This window comes from Ochotona curzoniae, unplaced genomic scaffold (genome assembly GCF_017591425.1).
Source record: "Ochotona curzoniae isolate NIBS_2020 unplaced genomic scaffold, NIBS_Ocur_1.0 contig_1274, whole genome shotgun sequence".
In the NCBI taxonomy this organism is placed as follows: Eukaryota; Metazoa; Chordata; class Mammalia; order Lagomorpha; family Ochotonidae; genus Ochotona; species Ochotona curzoniae.
Genome location: NW_024465023.1, coordinates 9546685 through 9559910, shown reverse-complemented (window position 1 = coordinate 9559910; position 13226 = coordinate 9546685). Strand labels below are relative to the sequence as shown.

Sequence of the window (13226 nt, the reverse complement as noted above, 5' to 3'; positions counted from 1 at the left end):
GGATGGGAAGTGGGGCCGCCAGGATTAGAACCGGCATCATTATGAGAGCCTGGCAAGTTCAAGACGAGGACATTAGCTGCTAGGCTATTGCGCCGGGCTGTTAAGTTTACTTTTTAAAATCAACATTTCTTCATTCCTTTTACAATGTATGAAGAGACACAAAAAGAAACAGAGCGATCCCATCGCTGGTCTGCACCAGTGAGGGCTGGGTCAGGCCAACACCAAGAAGCAGGAACTCAGTCCGAGTCTCCCACATGGTGAGGTAGCTCCCAAGGCTTGCCCCGGCACTGATGTTTTCCAGGCTCTGCACTGGTGAGACTGATGGCAGGTGTCAGAGCTGGACACTGAACCCTGGCACTCCAGGGCAGGATGCGGGCCTCTTAAATACTAGGCTAAATGCCTGGCTCTAAATGAATTTTAGATTTTTTGTAGCTGTGGATATTTGGATTGGAAATTATTTCCATTTATAGCAAAGAAGTAAGACTAGTACAAACAACACTTGGATGCTATTTAGTTAGATCCACCTGTTGTTAACACTTTGGTTCTAACATTTGCTGTTCTATCTAACCATATTAATGCTCCAAATCATTTGATAATAGGTTGTATATATATATATATATATATCCTGTGCCTTTACTACTGAAATCCTTCAGCGTGAATTTTCAAAAAAAAAAAAAATGACATATTTGTACACAACCAGAGTTACCAACGTAAAGAAGTTTAGCATTACTATGCACATGGTTTATTTGACACCCCATCTCAGCCCCAGTTTTAAAAATTGACCAAATCATGCCCTTTTTGTTTTTCTCCTCTAGGACAGACCCAGTGTGAGATTGCTTTGCCTTGAACCTCTTAGCCTGGAACATTTCCATAGCTCATCTTTGTTTTTAATGCCATTGACATTTATGATTACAGTCCCATCCTAGACCCCCTTTGTGAATTTTTGTATCTGTCTGATGTGTTCTTGTGATTAGACTGATGTTAAACTTTCTTGGCTAGAATTCTGTGTGATGTTCTGACCTTTTTGTGGGGTCCCATCTGGAGGCACACGATGTCCCTCTGCCCCCTAAATGGTGACAAGAATTCTGATTCCCCAGCCTGTCAGATGAACGCACTGCAACTATTTTTAAAATTTCAATTTACAGGCAATGTGGGGGGTTTGCTAGCTATTTGTTGCCATGCAACACCTTACCCTGAAACTTAGTGACTTCGTCTATTAATCTCGTAGAGTTTCTGAAGGTCAAAAACCTGGGTGCAGCTTAGCTGGATGGTTCAAGGATGGGTCTAGTGAGGATGTATGCAAGCTGTCAGTTGGACCTGAATGCTGCAAAGGGACATGGAGTGTCCGCTTCCAAGCCAGTCCTCATAGGGATTGGCAGGAGTCTTCAGTTCCCTGCATTCTGGGCCTATTCAAAGGGCTGCTTAGGACATGTGTTTCCCTAGAGCCAGTGATATGAGAGAGAGAGAGAGAGAGAGAGAGAGAGAGAGCGAGCCCACCCAAGATGGAAGCCCCAGTCTCGTTACCAACCATTTTGGAGGTTGCACACCATTACTACTGCCAAGAGTCTATTGATCGCCACACAGACAAGAATGAAGAGAGTCATCCCGAGCTGTGACTCCTGGAAGGCCCAGCTGAATGGGGGCTGTCTTGGAGACTGGCTGCAATAGGGAGCACTGCTTACAGTCTCTGCAGACCCCCTACTCCTCCCCAGACGTCCCTCCTTAGGTTTTTCATCTGTTGATTCTTGCTTGAACCAATGTTTATTGTGACAGTTGCAGAATGATATGCATACAGGTTTAAAAGGATTTTGATTCTAGATGTAAAGAGATAATGTATATCACTTGCATTTCTCATTTGCCTGCCCTCTTAATAACCCCAAGATGTAGGCAAAGAGGATTTGCTGTCTTTGCTGTCTCTCTCTCCTTGACTTTCCGATGGAAAGCATGAGATCTGAGCTGTGCATTGCTCCCCACCTTCCTAGGCTTGGCATAACCACAGATATCATCTGGGAAAGGCTGAAGGATTAAAGACAAGAAGGCATGGGAAGTCCTCCTGCCAGCTGTGTCTGTCACACACACACACACAATTGGCTGCTTTGCTTCTTGATACAATTAATCGTCCCTCTCCCCTATGACTAGAAATTTTAAAATGCCATGGCACTTCATGAGACAAAAATAAAGATGTCCTCCTGCAGTCCCTGGGCCATCAGGAGACCTTTAAAAATTGTGGGTGTCACCATGGGTGTCATGGGTGGACTTGAAATGCCAACGGAAATGCCCAAGAACCCTTTACTAAAGAGAAATCATAGCTCCCTGCAGGGACACAGAAGTTTCTCGGGCCTAGCAAAGTGTGGGATCATCTGATAGCCTAGAATGGAGTCTCAGTGTGATTGCTCCCTGAAGGAATAGCCAAGGTGCGACCTGTTATGCCCACTACTAGCTCACTAAGAGAGTCCTTTCTTTTTTTTCTCATTTTCAGTAAATATATCAAGTTTGTGCTAAACACAGAACTATTGAAATGGGAACATACGCTCAAGTACAATGTAGTTCTTGACTTCTTTATACCAGGTACTTTATAATGAGTCAGACAAGTTAACAGAATGTTAAAACTGTTTTTAAAGTCAATGAACTGATTAAAGTAACTTCATCCAAAAGAAGGTAGCCTATTCTGCCCTCTCGATTCCGAAAGCAGCAGTGGATTCAGTCACATTCAGGGCATCTATGGCCATGAGGCCCCTGGTGTGGCGCAATATCCAGGAGGCAAACCCCACCACTCCCCTGCAAGGAACTAGTAGCTAACATCCTTCTTGTCGGGGAGGGGGGGGCTACCATGTCTTTTTCTTTTTTTAAGATTGTGATTGTGTGATTTTTATTTTATACCAGGTGGTGGTCCTTAATAAAGTTCCCATTGTCAAGATGCAGCTAATAGTTTCATTGGGAGTCCATCTTTGATCTGGAAGTAGAGATGCACACTGCACTGCATCCTCACATCTGGACATGATAGTCCCCATTACACAGTCTCCACACATCTCTCTTAAATGAAAAGCCACGATACAAAATCAATAACAGGAAGAAAAAAATAGAAATTTACAGTGCCATGAATTTCTCAAGAGGTTTTGATAGTTTAACAGTCCTGAATTGCTGTTGATCCCACCACTCCAATTCGGATGAAATCTCTCCAGAATCCACTGGCTGCTATGGTCCTCCTAGAGTCTCCATCTGTCCAGATCTTCACTGCCAATAATTGGCTGGGGTAGTTGATCAATTTGTTCTGTCCTCCGTCCTCTGCCATGGTACTAGGTGTCCTCTGGAGGCTCCAATGTACTGCCCTATCCTATTTTTTTCAGTTCTAACATTCTCATTTGGCTATTCTTCATATCATCTACTTCTTTGCGGATACTTTCTGTTTTGAGTTTTGTTTGAAGAAGGCAAAAATTGCTCGTTAGATTTGTGTACGAGCCACTTTGGTTTTTTTAAGATTTATTTATTTTTTAATTGGGAAGTCAGTTATACAGAGAGGAGGAGACACAGAGAGGATGATCTTCCATCGCTGGTTCACTCCCCAAGTGGCCACAACAGCTGGAGCTGCACCAATCTGAAGCCAGGAGCCCAGAGCCTCTTCCGGGTCTCCTACATGGGTGCAGGGTCCCAAAGCTTTGGGCCGTCCTCAGCTGCTTTCCCAGGCCACAGGCAGGGAGCTGGATGGGAAGCGGGGCCACTGGGCCCTAGTTTTTGTCAAGTAACCCCTCCATCTGTGCCACCTCATGTTCAGCATCTGCTGATTGACTTTTCCTGCGTGAGTTGAGCCTTCCATACCTTTTTGTGTTGCCAGGTAATTTGGGGCCACATCATAGACATATTGAATATGATGGTATGAGCCCTGAGTCTTGTTTATAATCCTTTGGGGAATGTCACTGTAGTTGCCTTAGTAAGCAATGTACAGTCATGTAGAGCTTAACAATGGGGATACGTTCTGAGAAATGCTTTTTTCACTCTTTATTTATTTGAGAGTCAGACAAGCAGAATGAACTCACATTCACTGGGTCACTGGCTCACTCCCCAAATGCCCACAACACACACTGTTGTGCTGAACTGGAGCCAGAGGTGGATACCAAATGCACAAACTCTCATAAGAGATGTGAGCATCTTGACTGGCTAGACTAAATACCTGCCCCCATTATAGAGTCATCTTAACACCACCCAGGCTGGCAATGAGGTCACTAGGTAGTAGAGATGCGGTCTGTCACTGGCTGAAATGTTGTTCATTCATGACTGCAGGTGCTTAAAGTTTTGGATTCCTGCTAGAGTCTGTTAAACTCTGTTGCTCATGTGTGCCACCCAGTGGTCAGCCTGGGACCTGGCAGGAGATGGATCCACTAGCTCTGTTCTCAGTGTTTGATGTGTTCATTAGAATCCAGTCCATGTATATACAAGTTAAGGATGAGCCTCGTTGAACTTAAACAGCTTTCTAAGTGGCTCCCTTCCTGAGAAACTGGTTTTTTCACTGATTCTCAATGCAGTTTCTCCCCCAGTTTCATCCCTCGAGTCAGAAATCACCCATGTCTGTGGTTGTGCGGCCAGAGGGGAAGAAAGTATAAAAGCAACAGCGTTTGATTCCATTCTTTTGGAGTTGGTCTCACAGAATGCAGAGGAAAGTTCCTGCCTTTGAGGTTTTCGTTCAAGTAGTTTCTTGTTGCTAGAACCCCCTTTGCTGTTGCCACGCCTACTTCAGCGCTATCTGGGGACTTGTTTAGGAGAGGATGAATTAAAAGCAAGGAGAGTAACCCAAGGATTTCTTCCATTCTCTGCAAGCTTCAGGGGGGTTTTGTGTTTTGTTTTTGTTTTTGTTTTCTGCTCCATGAGCCAGGTCTAGCTTCTTGGACCACTGTCTGTCTGCACTAGAGTGCCCACTTCCAGATTTCCGGGTGAGTAGGTCATGAGCGCCTGGAGAAGAGAATGAAGAACTGGCCACTGGTGAGCTGCTGCTCATCCCTGGGCTGCCTGCTGATGCTCACTCTGCAGACTTCTCAGAGAGCCGTGCCTGCCTTTCATCCAGGTTTTACAGTTGCGCTCCTAGGAGCAAATTATGTTGGTGCGCCTTCAGTTCTTTTCTGACACCAGAACCTGCCCACATCGTTGTAATTTGCATGATAGATGATGTAGTTGTTATTTTAAAATTATACACACACATAGAGGACAGGTATTTGCAGTTAAGTCGTCAGTTAAGATAGTCACATCATTTCATATCAGAGTGCCTGGGTTCAAGTCCTGGCTCCAGCTCCTGATTCCAGCTTCCTGCTAATGTGTATCCCGAAGCACAGCAGGTGATGGTTCAAGTCAAGGGACTAGAGTCCCTGTCACTCACATGGGGGATTTGGATTGAGTTCCCAGCTCGGGCCTGCCTGCCTGGTCCTAGCCTCATGGATGGGACTTCTATGTTTTTCTCCCAATGCCCTCTCTCTTATCTCTGCCTCTCAAATAAATAACTTTTTAAAAATAAATAATACAGGGTCAGCCTAATGGCTCAACTAATTAATCCTCCACCTTCAAGCACCAGCATCCCATATGGGCGATGCTTCATGTCTCAGCTGTTCCAACTCTCATCCAGCTCCCTGCTTATGATCTGGGGAAGCAATGGAGGATGACTCAAGTCCTTGGACCTTACACCCGCATGGGAGACCCAGAAGAAGCTCCTGGCTCCTGGCTTTAGATGGGCTCAGTTCTAGCCTTTGCTGCCATCTGGGGTGTGAACCATTGAGTGGAAGAGCTTTCTCTCTTTCATTCTCTCTATAAAAATCTGCCTTTCCAAAAAATAAATAAATAAACAAGTCTTTAAAAAATAATTAATACACAGATGAGGATTATATAATAATTTCCTTAATTCAAACACTGGAAAGAGGACCAATTGTGTGGCACAGACAATTCAGCTGCTACCTGCAGTGCTGGCATTTCGTATCAGAGCTCTGGCTTATGTCCCTGGCTGCTGCACTTCCAATATAGTTCTCTGCTAAGGCGCCTGGGAAAACAGCAGAAAGTGATCCAAATACTTGCGTCCTTGCCATCCATGTTGGAGACTCAGCTGGAGTCCCTGGCTCCTGGCTTTGGCCTGCTGTAGCCCTGGCTGTTGTGACATTTGGAGTGTAAGGATGTGAACCAGCAGATAGAAGATCTCTCTCTCTGTATGTGTGTGTATTTGTCAATGTACCTTTAAAATAAAGCTTAAAAGAAAGAAAAGCAAGGAAGGAAGGAGCCCTGAAAGGCTCCTTGTGAGAAGCAGTGGCACCGTGCACGGACACGGCCATAGCCACGCAGAGTGTGGCTGAGCTCGGTGCTCTTTGCTTTGTGCAGGTACCATGGCCGAGGAGACAGCCCCAGCAGTGCTTGAGCGGCACCAAGGATCCCTGTACGCCCTCTTTCCTGACCACCAGGTGAAAAAGTACTTTGATCAAGTGGACATCTCCAATGGTTTGGATTGGTCCCTAGACCACAAAATCTTCTATTACATTGACAGCTTGGCTTACTCGGTGGATGCCTTTGATTACGACCTGCATACCGGACAGATCTGTATGTACCTTTTCATTCTTTTCATTCACGCTTAGCCAGGCACCTTTCCTTCCACCTGTGAAAACACAGAGAACTTCCCAATGTTAGTAGTTCAATGTAGCCATTATTATATAGACTGGACCATGCCACCAGTCAAACCATGATCCTCAACACGAACATGAGCACAGTTGGCGTAATCTGAATAAACCCTTTGTCTCCTTCCTTGCCGCCATCATCAGAAAAGGGGATCCCTGGAAAATGGATCCTGTGCTACCAAGAGATATTTAAAGGCAAATTAGATGTAAAAGAACGGAAAAGCAGGATATTAAAGTTTGTGATTGCTAGTTCTTACTTGTTCTTTAAAACCATGGGCAACCACAGAGGCAACCTCACAACCTTTCCAAGTGGAAAACGCAAGGTTGTTGCAGGTTGTTCAGTTCTGTCAATGGGCTTTAAATTAGCCCCAGTTGGAAACTGGGAGGGAAGGAATCATGAAGAATTTAGAAACTGATTCATGAGACGTGCCAGACCAGAAGAGCAAAAGCAGCCATACAAATGACTTGGAGGGGATCACAAGAATCTCCATGCACATGTAATCAGAAGTAAAATATTCCAGTGGGAACGCTTGGCCTTGAAATATAAAGGGCTCCTTTTTTTTTTTTTTTTTTTTTTTTTTTTTTTTTTTTGCAGGAGGGTACTTTTTACTCATTTTCCACACACGTGGTTTTAACATTTTGCCAATATATCTTGATGTGATCCCTGAGGGGTCTGGATTTTGTAATGTAATATTCTTCTGGACTTTGATGTTGGTTTTGGGTAGACCCTTTTAAGGTCAACCAGTGGGATTTTAGAATGCTCCGTCCTCTCAGAAGAAGCAAGCTCTTTTCAGAGTTCATCTTGATTTTTAGAACCTTCTGTCAGGCACAAAGGAAGACTCATATATTTTACGAAGTTTTGCGCATAAGCTGTTCACATGGCATCACTAAAGTCACTGTGCAGGGTTTGGAGTTAAAGTAGGCATCTTTGAAACAACATAGCTAGGGTCAAGCCACAGATGGAGGGATAGCTGAGGTGCAGGTGGAGAACTGCAGTTCGGGCGAGGGCAGCCTCAAAGAGAACTCTTGGTGTTGGACTAAAATTTCTGCTTTCATTTTTCTCTCTTCCTCTAAACGCTTAGATAGATAAGGCTGTACCCAAACAAAAGGAAACAGATGCACCCCAAATCATGTAGCTAAAAAAAAATCCTTTGTTCACCTCCCAAACACTGGATACACAGAAGTGATGCGCATTTATAAGGATACTTCTAAACGTTCATGGGAAATGGAGTTAAAAAATAGCTTTTGGTGTAATGCTTTTCTTGAAATCCATACACTTTTCTAGTAACATGCATTTCCCACAGATGTCTTCATTACCCATCACATCAGCTTGTGAGTTCATTATTTAAGTCTCAATATTGGGTGACTTACTGCTTTGTTGTGTGTTTTGAGTCTTGTTTCTATTTTTGGCTTTTAACCACAGCCAACCGCCGGAGCATTTACAAGCTGGAGAAAGAGGAACAAATCCCAGATGGAATGTGTATCGATACTGAAGGGAAGCTTTGGGTGGCCTGTTACAATGGAGGAAGGGTGATCCGCTTGGATCCTGAGACAGGTAAGCACACAGTAACACGAAAAAAGCCCTGCCAAGTCTAGAAAACATCACATACTAGGGAATGGAGAAACCTCATCACTAACACGGTTAGAAATCTATCCAATGGTCCCAGTTAAAATTAAAGGCAAAGATGTAGCCCAAATTTATGGCCAGAGCTGCTTTTCCTGTGGAGGTCAAATCATTTGGCTCAAAATGAGTTAAATGCATTAGTGAATTGTGCTCTCCCCAGCTTTCTAGAAACTTCTGAATTACTCTACCAAGGGCCCAGGAACCTTGGACAGGTTGGAAATTGCTGAAACTTTAAATAAAATATTTGGTGATCTAGGAAAAAGACTCCAAACTGTGAAGTTGCCTGTGGACAAAACAACTTCATGCTGCTTTGGAGGGAAGGACTATTCTGAACTGTATGTGACTTGTGCCCGGGATGGGCTGGACCCCAACAGTCTTTCACGACAACCTGAAGCTGGTGGAATTTTCAAGGTGATATGGTTGTTGCTTTTATTTTGGAGAGGGGTGCGGGGTCTTCTCTTAAATAACTAGAATCTGATAATTTTGAGTATTGCCAAAGCACAGCACTATTTAGCTTATTATGCTACACTTAAAAGCATTTTATTTAGACTTTCTAGTTTTCTTTCTAATTAACTTTTTAGTTATCTGAAGCTGAAGTTGCAGAGAGAGAAGGGGAGAGAGGGAGGGAAGGGGAGAGAGGGAGGGATGGGGAGAGAGAAAGACAGAAAGAGACAGAGAGAGAGAGAGATTGCATCTGCTAATTCATTTCACTAGATGGCTGCAATGGCTAGGCTGGACCATGTCAAAGGCAATCGTCAGAAACTCCATCCAGATTTCCCATGTGGGATTGAGTGTGAGGGACCCAAGTACCTGAGCCATCCTCTGCAGCTTTTCTCAGGTGCACTAGTGGAGAGCTGAATCAGAAGTGGAGCAGGTGGGACTCCAACCGGGGCTCATATTGGATGCCAGATTCACAGGCGGCATCTTAGCCCACTGCACCATGACATCAACACTTGAAACTTTGAGTAAGATAATTTGATTATTTTGATGTCATAAAAATGTTTTCAAGTTCTTGTCATATTTGTTTGCAACACAACTCACATATAAACATTGCAGACCTGGGCGGGGCATGATACTGTGGTGTTAGTGGATCCCACAAAACTAATATCCCATACAAGTGCTGGTTTGAGTCCTGGCTACTCTACTTCTGATCCAGCTCCCTGCTAATGAGCTTGGAAAAGCAGCAGAAGATGGCCTAAACTGCTTGGGTCCCTGCTCCCAGTTAGGAGACCCGGATGAAAGTCCCAGCTGCTGGCTCCATTGAAGCCACTTAAGGAGTGAACCAGTAGATGGAAGATCTCTCCCTCTTTCTGTCTCTTGCTTTCTCTGTAACTCTATCTTTTAAAATAACAAATAAACAAATCTTCAAAAACAAGAGATCATAGATCTTATGAGCTGAAAGAGAAATGCCAGTGCAATGGCTCAAAGGCTAAATCCTCCCGTAAGCACTGGGATCCCCTGTGCGACCGGCTCCTGTCCCGGCTGCTCCACTTGCCGTCCAGCTCCCTGCTTGTGGCCTGGGAAAACAGTGGAGGACAGCCCAAAGTCTCCTGCATGGGAGACTCAGAGGAGGCTCCTGGCTCCTGACTTTGGATCGACTCAGCTCCAGCCATTTGCAGCCGTTTGGGAAGTGAACCAGTGGGTGAAATATCTGTCTTTCCTTCTCTCAGTAAACCTGTCTATCCATTTTTTTAAAATGGAGTAACCTCTTTTCTAACAAGTGCAAAGATGATAGAAATAAATTCAGTTTAAAATTCAAGTTAATTGTAAATGGGTACAAATTGGATTATAATATATGTGTGACTAATTGGATTGTAGGCAAATATCACATATATTCCTTTTTATGATAGGAACTAGAGCATAAGTTGCTAAGTATAAATGTTAATCATAAAAGTGTATTTGAACAATATTTTTGAGTGACTTGTTTGTCAGAGTTTTTCTATTTTTTGCTTTGTTTTTTTTTTCAACAGATAACTGGCCTGGGCGTTAAAGGAATCGCTCCCTATGCTTATGCTGGATAAGTGACAGGTGTTCCTTCGTGCCAGAGGAAGCTTTGAAAACAACAGAATTCTGGGGCCAAAACTGCAATCAGCAAAATGAAGCAAGGAGATAATTAAGGCTAAATTGTAATCTCACTTAATTTTTTAAAAAAAGTACAGCCTTTTTAATAAGCCATGATAACACACTATGAGATCGTTTGTAAAAATGCAAAAAAAAAAAAAATTGTTCTAATGTCCCCAAAGCCTCTTGATTCTTTAAAAATGGGCTGAGAGGGTGTGGAGGTGAGGACTGGGACAGCTGTTCTGTATTCCATAGTCAACATCCCTAAGGCTTCAAAAATTTAAAAAAAGAAACACTAATAAATAAAAACCTGGCGATGACTTGGTACAGTTATTTTTGCTGTAATCTCATAAAATATACCACAATGCTAGACGACCTTGATAACGCTCTTTCTGTGAGTGATTTTACAGGCCAGGAGAGACACTGCTGGAGGGCAAGACACTTTAGCAAAATCATGGTTCCTACTGCCACCTGCTGGATGCCACAAGTAATACATCACTTTGGAAACATTTATTATTTTTTAAAATAATGATTACATGGTTGATCAGGGTGGGAAGGATCAAGGCTTAGGGAAAATCGGGTGAATTTGTTGCTTCCAAATTTGCTGTTTCTTCTTGTTGTTCCTGAGGTAAGGGAAGAAACAAAGAGGAATGCCACCCACAACTTTCCATACATCCCAGTACCCAGCGGTGAGGAACCGCCACCACATATCAATCCAGAGACTCCATGTGTACATATTCCAAAGGTCCTGTCCAAGTGGTTTGAATAGTTCTGAAATGCTGCCGATTTTACGAAAAACTTAAGAAAAGTTAATTTGGGGGGGGGCAGCATTGTGATGCGGCAGGTTAAGCAGACAGTGAGCACCGGATCATGTCTAGACCACTCCACTTCCGGTTTAGCCCCTGGCTAATTACCTAAGAAAGCAGTGAGAGACGGCCCATCTGCTTGGGTCCCTGCCACCCCTGTGGGAAACCTGGATGGAGGCCCAAGCTCCTGGCTGCAGTCTGGTCCTGCCCAGCCCTGGCTGCTGTGGTCATCTAGAGAGTACACCAGTGGATGAACGGTTTCTTTATCTCTCTGCCTCTCCCTCTCTGTGTAACTCTGTCTTTCAAATAAATGCATAAATTTCTTTTGAAAGACTTCTTGCCTTCATGGTTTCTGATAAGAAAACCCCAGTCATTGAAAAGCTTGTCCTTCTAAGGTACTACAGGAAATGGATGGATTCTCCCACTGCTTGCAAGATGTTTTTATCTTGTCCTTAGTTTTCAGCAATTTAATTATGGCGTTTCTGGATGTGGATTTTTTTGGCTTTATTCCGTCTGAGGTTTGGTAACTTCTTGAATCTGTAGGTTTGTGGGTTTTACCTAATTTATATATATATATATATATACCTAATTTATATATATATATATATCTGGCACCATTATTTCTACACGTTTCAGCCCATCTTCCTCTGTGTCTTCAAGTTCACACACTTATTCTTTTACCAACCCTATTCTGTTATTGAGTCCATCTGGTTTTTAAAAATTCTTGCCTTTTCAGTCCTAAAATTTCCATTTGATTAACCCCATATGTCTTCTCTTTCCTGTTCTAGTAATTTACATCTTAAGATTTCTTTTGAGAATTTTATGGTTTCTCATTCAACTATTTTTTGAATAGCTTTTTTAAAGTGCTTATCAGCTAATTCCAGCATTGGCATGGCCTCACTTTTGGCATCTTTCGTTGTCTTTCCCCATCAAAGTTGAATATTCCACTGTTCTTTTTCTGCTGAGTAATTCTGAATTTTATCCTGGACAACCTAGATAGTTAGATTCAGATCACGAGTTCCGTCCTGCGTCCTGTGGGTGTGATTTCAGTGTCAGTTCAGTTTTCACAAGCTTTGCACTGTTGTTTGGGTCTGTCCACGTAACACTCAGTGGTTAGTCTGAGACTCAGGTAGAAAGCTCAGCTTTCAGTATTTGACATGTTAATTGAGATATGATCTGTGCATGTGGAAGTTGGAAGCTGAGAAAAGCAACTCTGTACAGTTGGATGCCTAAGGCTCTGACCCAACCTGCAAAGGCCTTTTCCCTGGGGCTCTCCGGAGCTCAAGGCAGACATGAAGGCTCAGGCCTTCTGCCACTCACCGCTAAACTTCACTGCAGTCTACCAGCTGTGCATTCTCTTCTTGGTTCATTCCCATCCCTGTGTCTCAATCCAGGGAGTTCAGAGAGAGAGATAGGACTGGACACACAGATGTTCCCAAGGCTCCAAAGAGAATCTAGAGACCTCATTGTAGACCTTCAGGAGAGCAAGGGTGACCTGAAGCCTAGTATAGGGCACCTGTGCCCCCAGATTAGCCCAGTCATTTCTGGCCCATTGCTCAGTCAGGATGGACCAGAGGGTAACAAATGGCTGAGCCACTCCCTAGTGGAGTGTTTTCAGAATTCCCAGGAGGGGTTCTACAAGAATTGGAGGTGATCCTGAGTCTCTAGATGATCTCTCTTGCCTTCGCTAGGACCCCTGGACCTGGGAACTCAGTCTAGTCTCATTCCCCAGTGGCAGAAGCTTCCCCCAGAACAAATAAAACCTCGCTGTCCTAAGTTGTTTTTGCCCAATTTCTTTTGCTTTATTGGAAAGTCAGATTTACAGGAGAAGGAGAGGCAAAGAAAGAGTTTTCATTTGTTAGTTCACTCACTCCCCAAATAAAGCAATGGTCAGAGCTGAAAGCCAGGAGCCAGCAGCTTCTTTGAGATCTCCCATGCAGGTGCAGAGTCCCAAGGCTTTGAGTCATCCTCAACTGCTTCTCCAGGCCAGAAGCAGGGAGCTGGATGGGAAGTGGAGCAGTGAGTATATGAACCAGTGCCCATAAGGGAAGATGGTGCTTGAAGGTGGAGGATTAACTTATTGAGTCACCATGCTGG

The 13226-nt window shown here is 43.8% G+C and overlaps 1 protein-coding gene across 1 annotated transcript in view; it reads left to right on the top strand.

Moving 5' to 3' along the window:
- The window catches only part of RGN (regucalcin), a 39588-nt gene extending 28957 nt beyond the window's left edge, over nt 1–10631 (top strand). The window contains exons 8-11 of the mRNA XM_040999481.1: nt 6349–6564; nt 8062–8193; nt 8519–8673; nt 10233–10631. Of these exons, the coding sequence (XP_040855415.1) occupies nt 6349–6564; nt 8062–8193; nt 8519–8673; nt 10233–10283 (554 nt within the window). The 3' untranslated portion in view covers nt 10284–10631. The remainder of the gene's footprint in view (nt 1–6348; nt 6565–8061; nt 8194–8518; nt 8674–10232) is intronic.
- Nucleotides 10632–13226: the final 2595 nt, after the last annotated feature.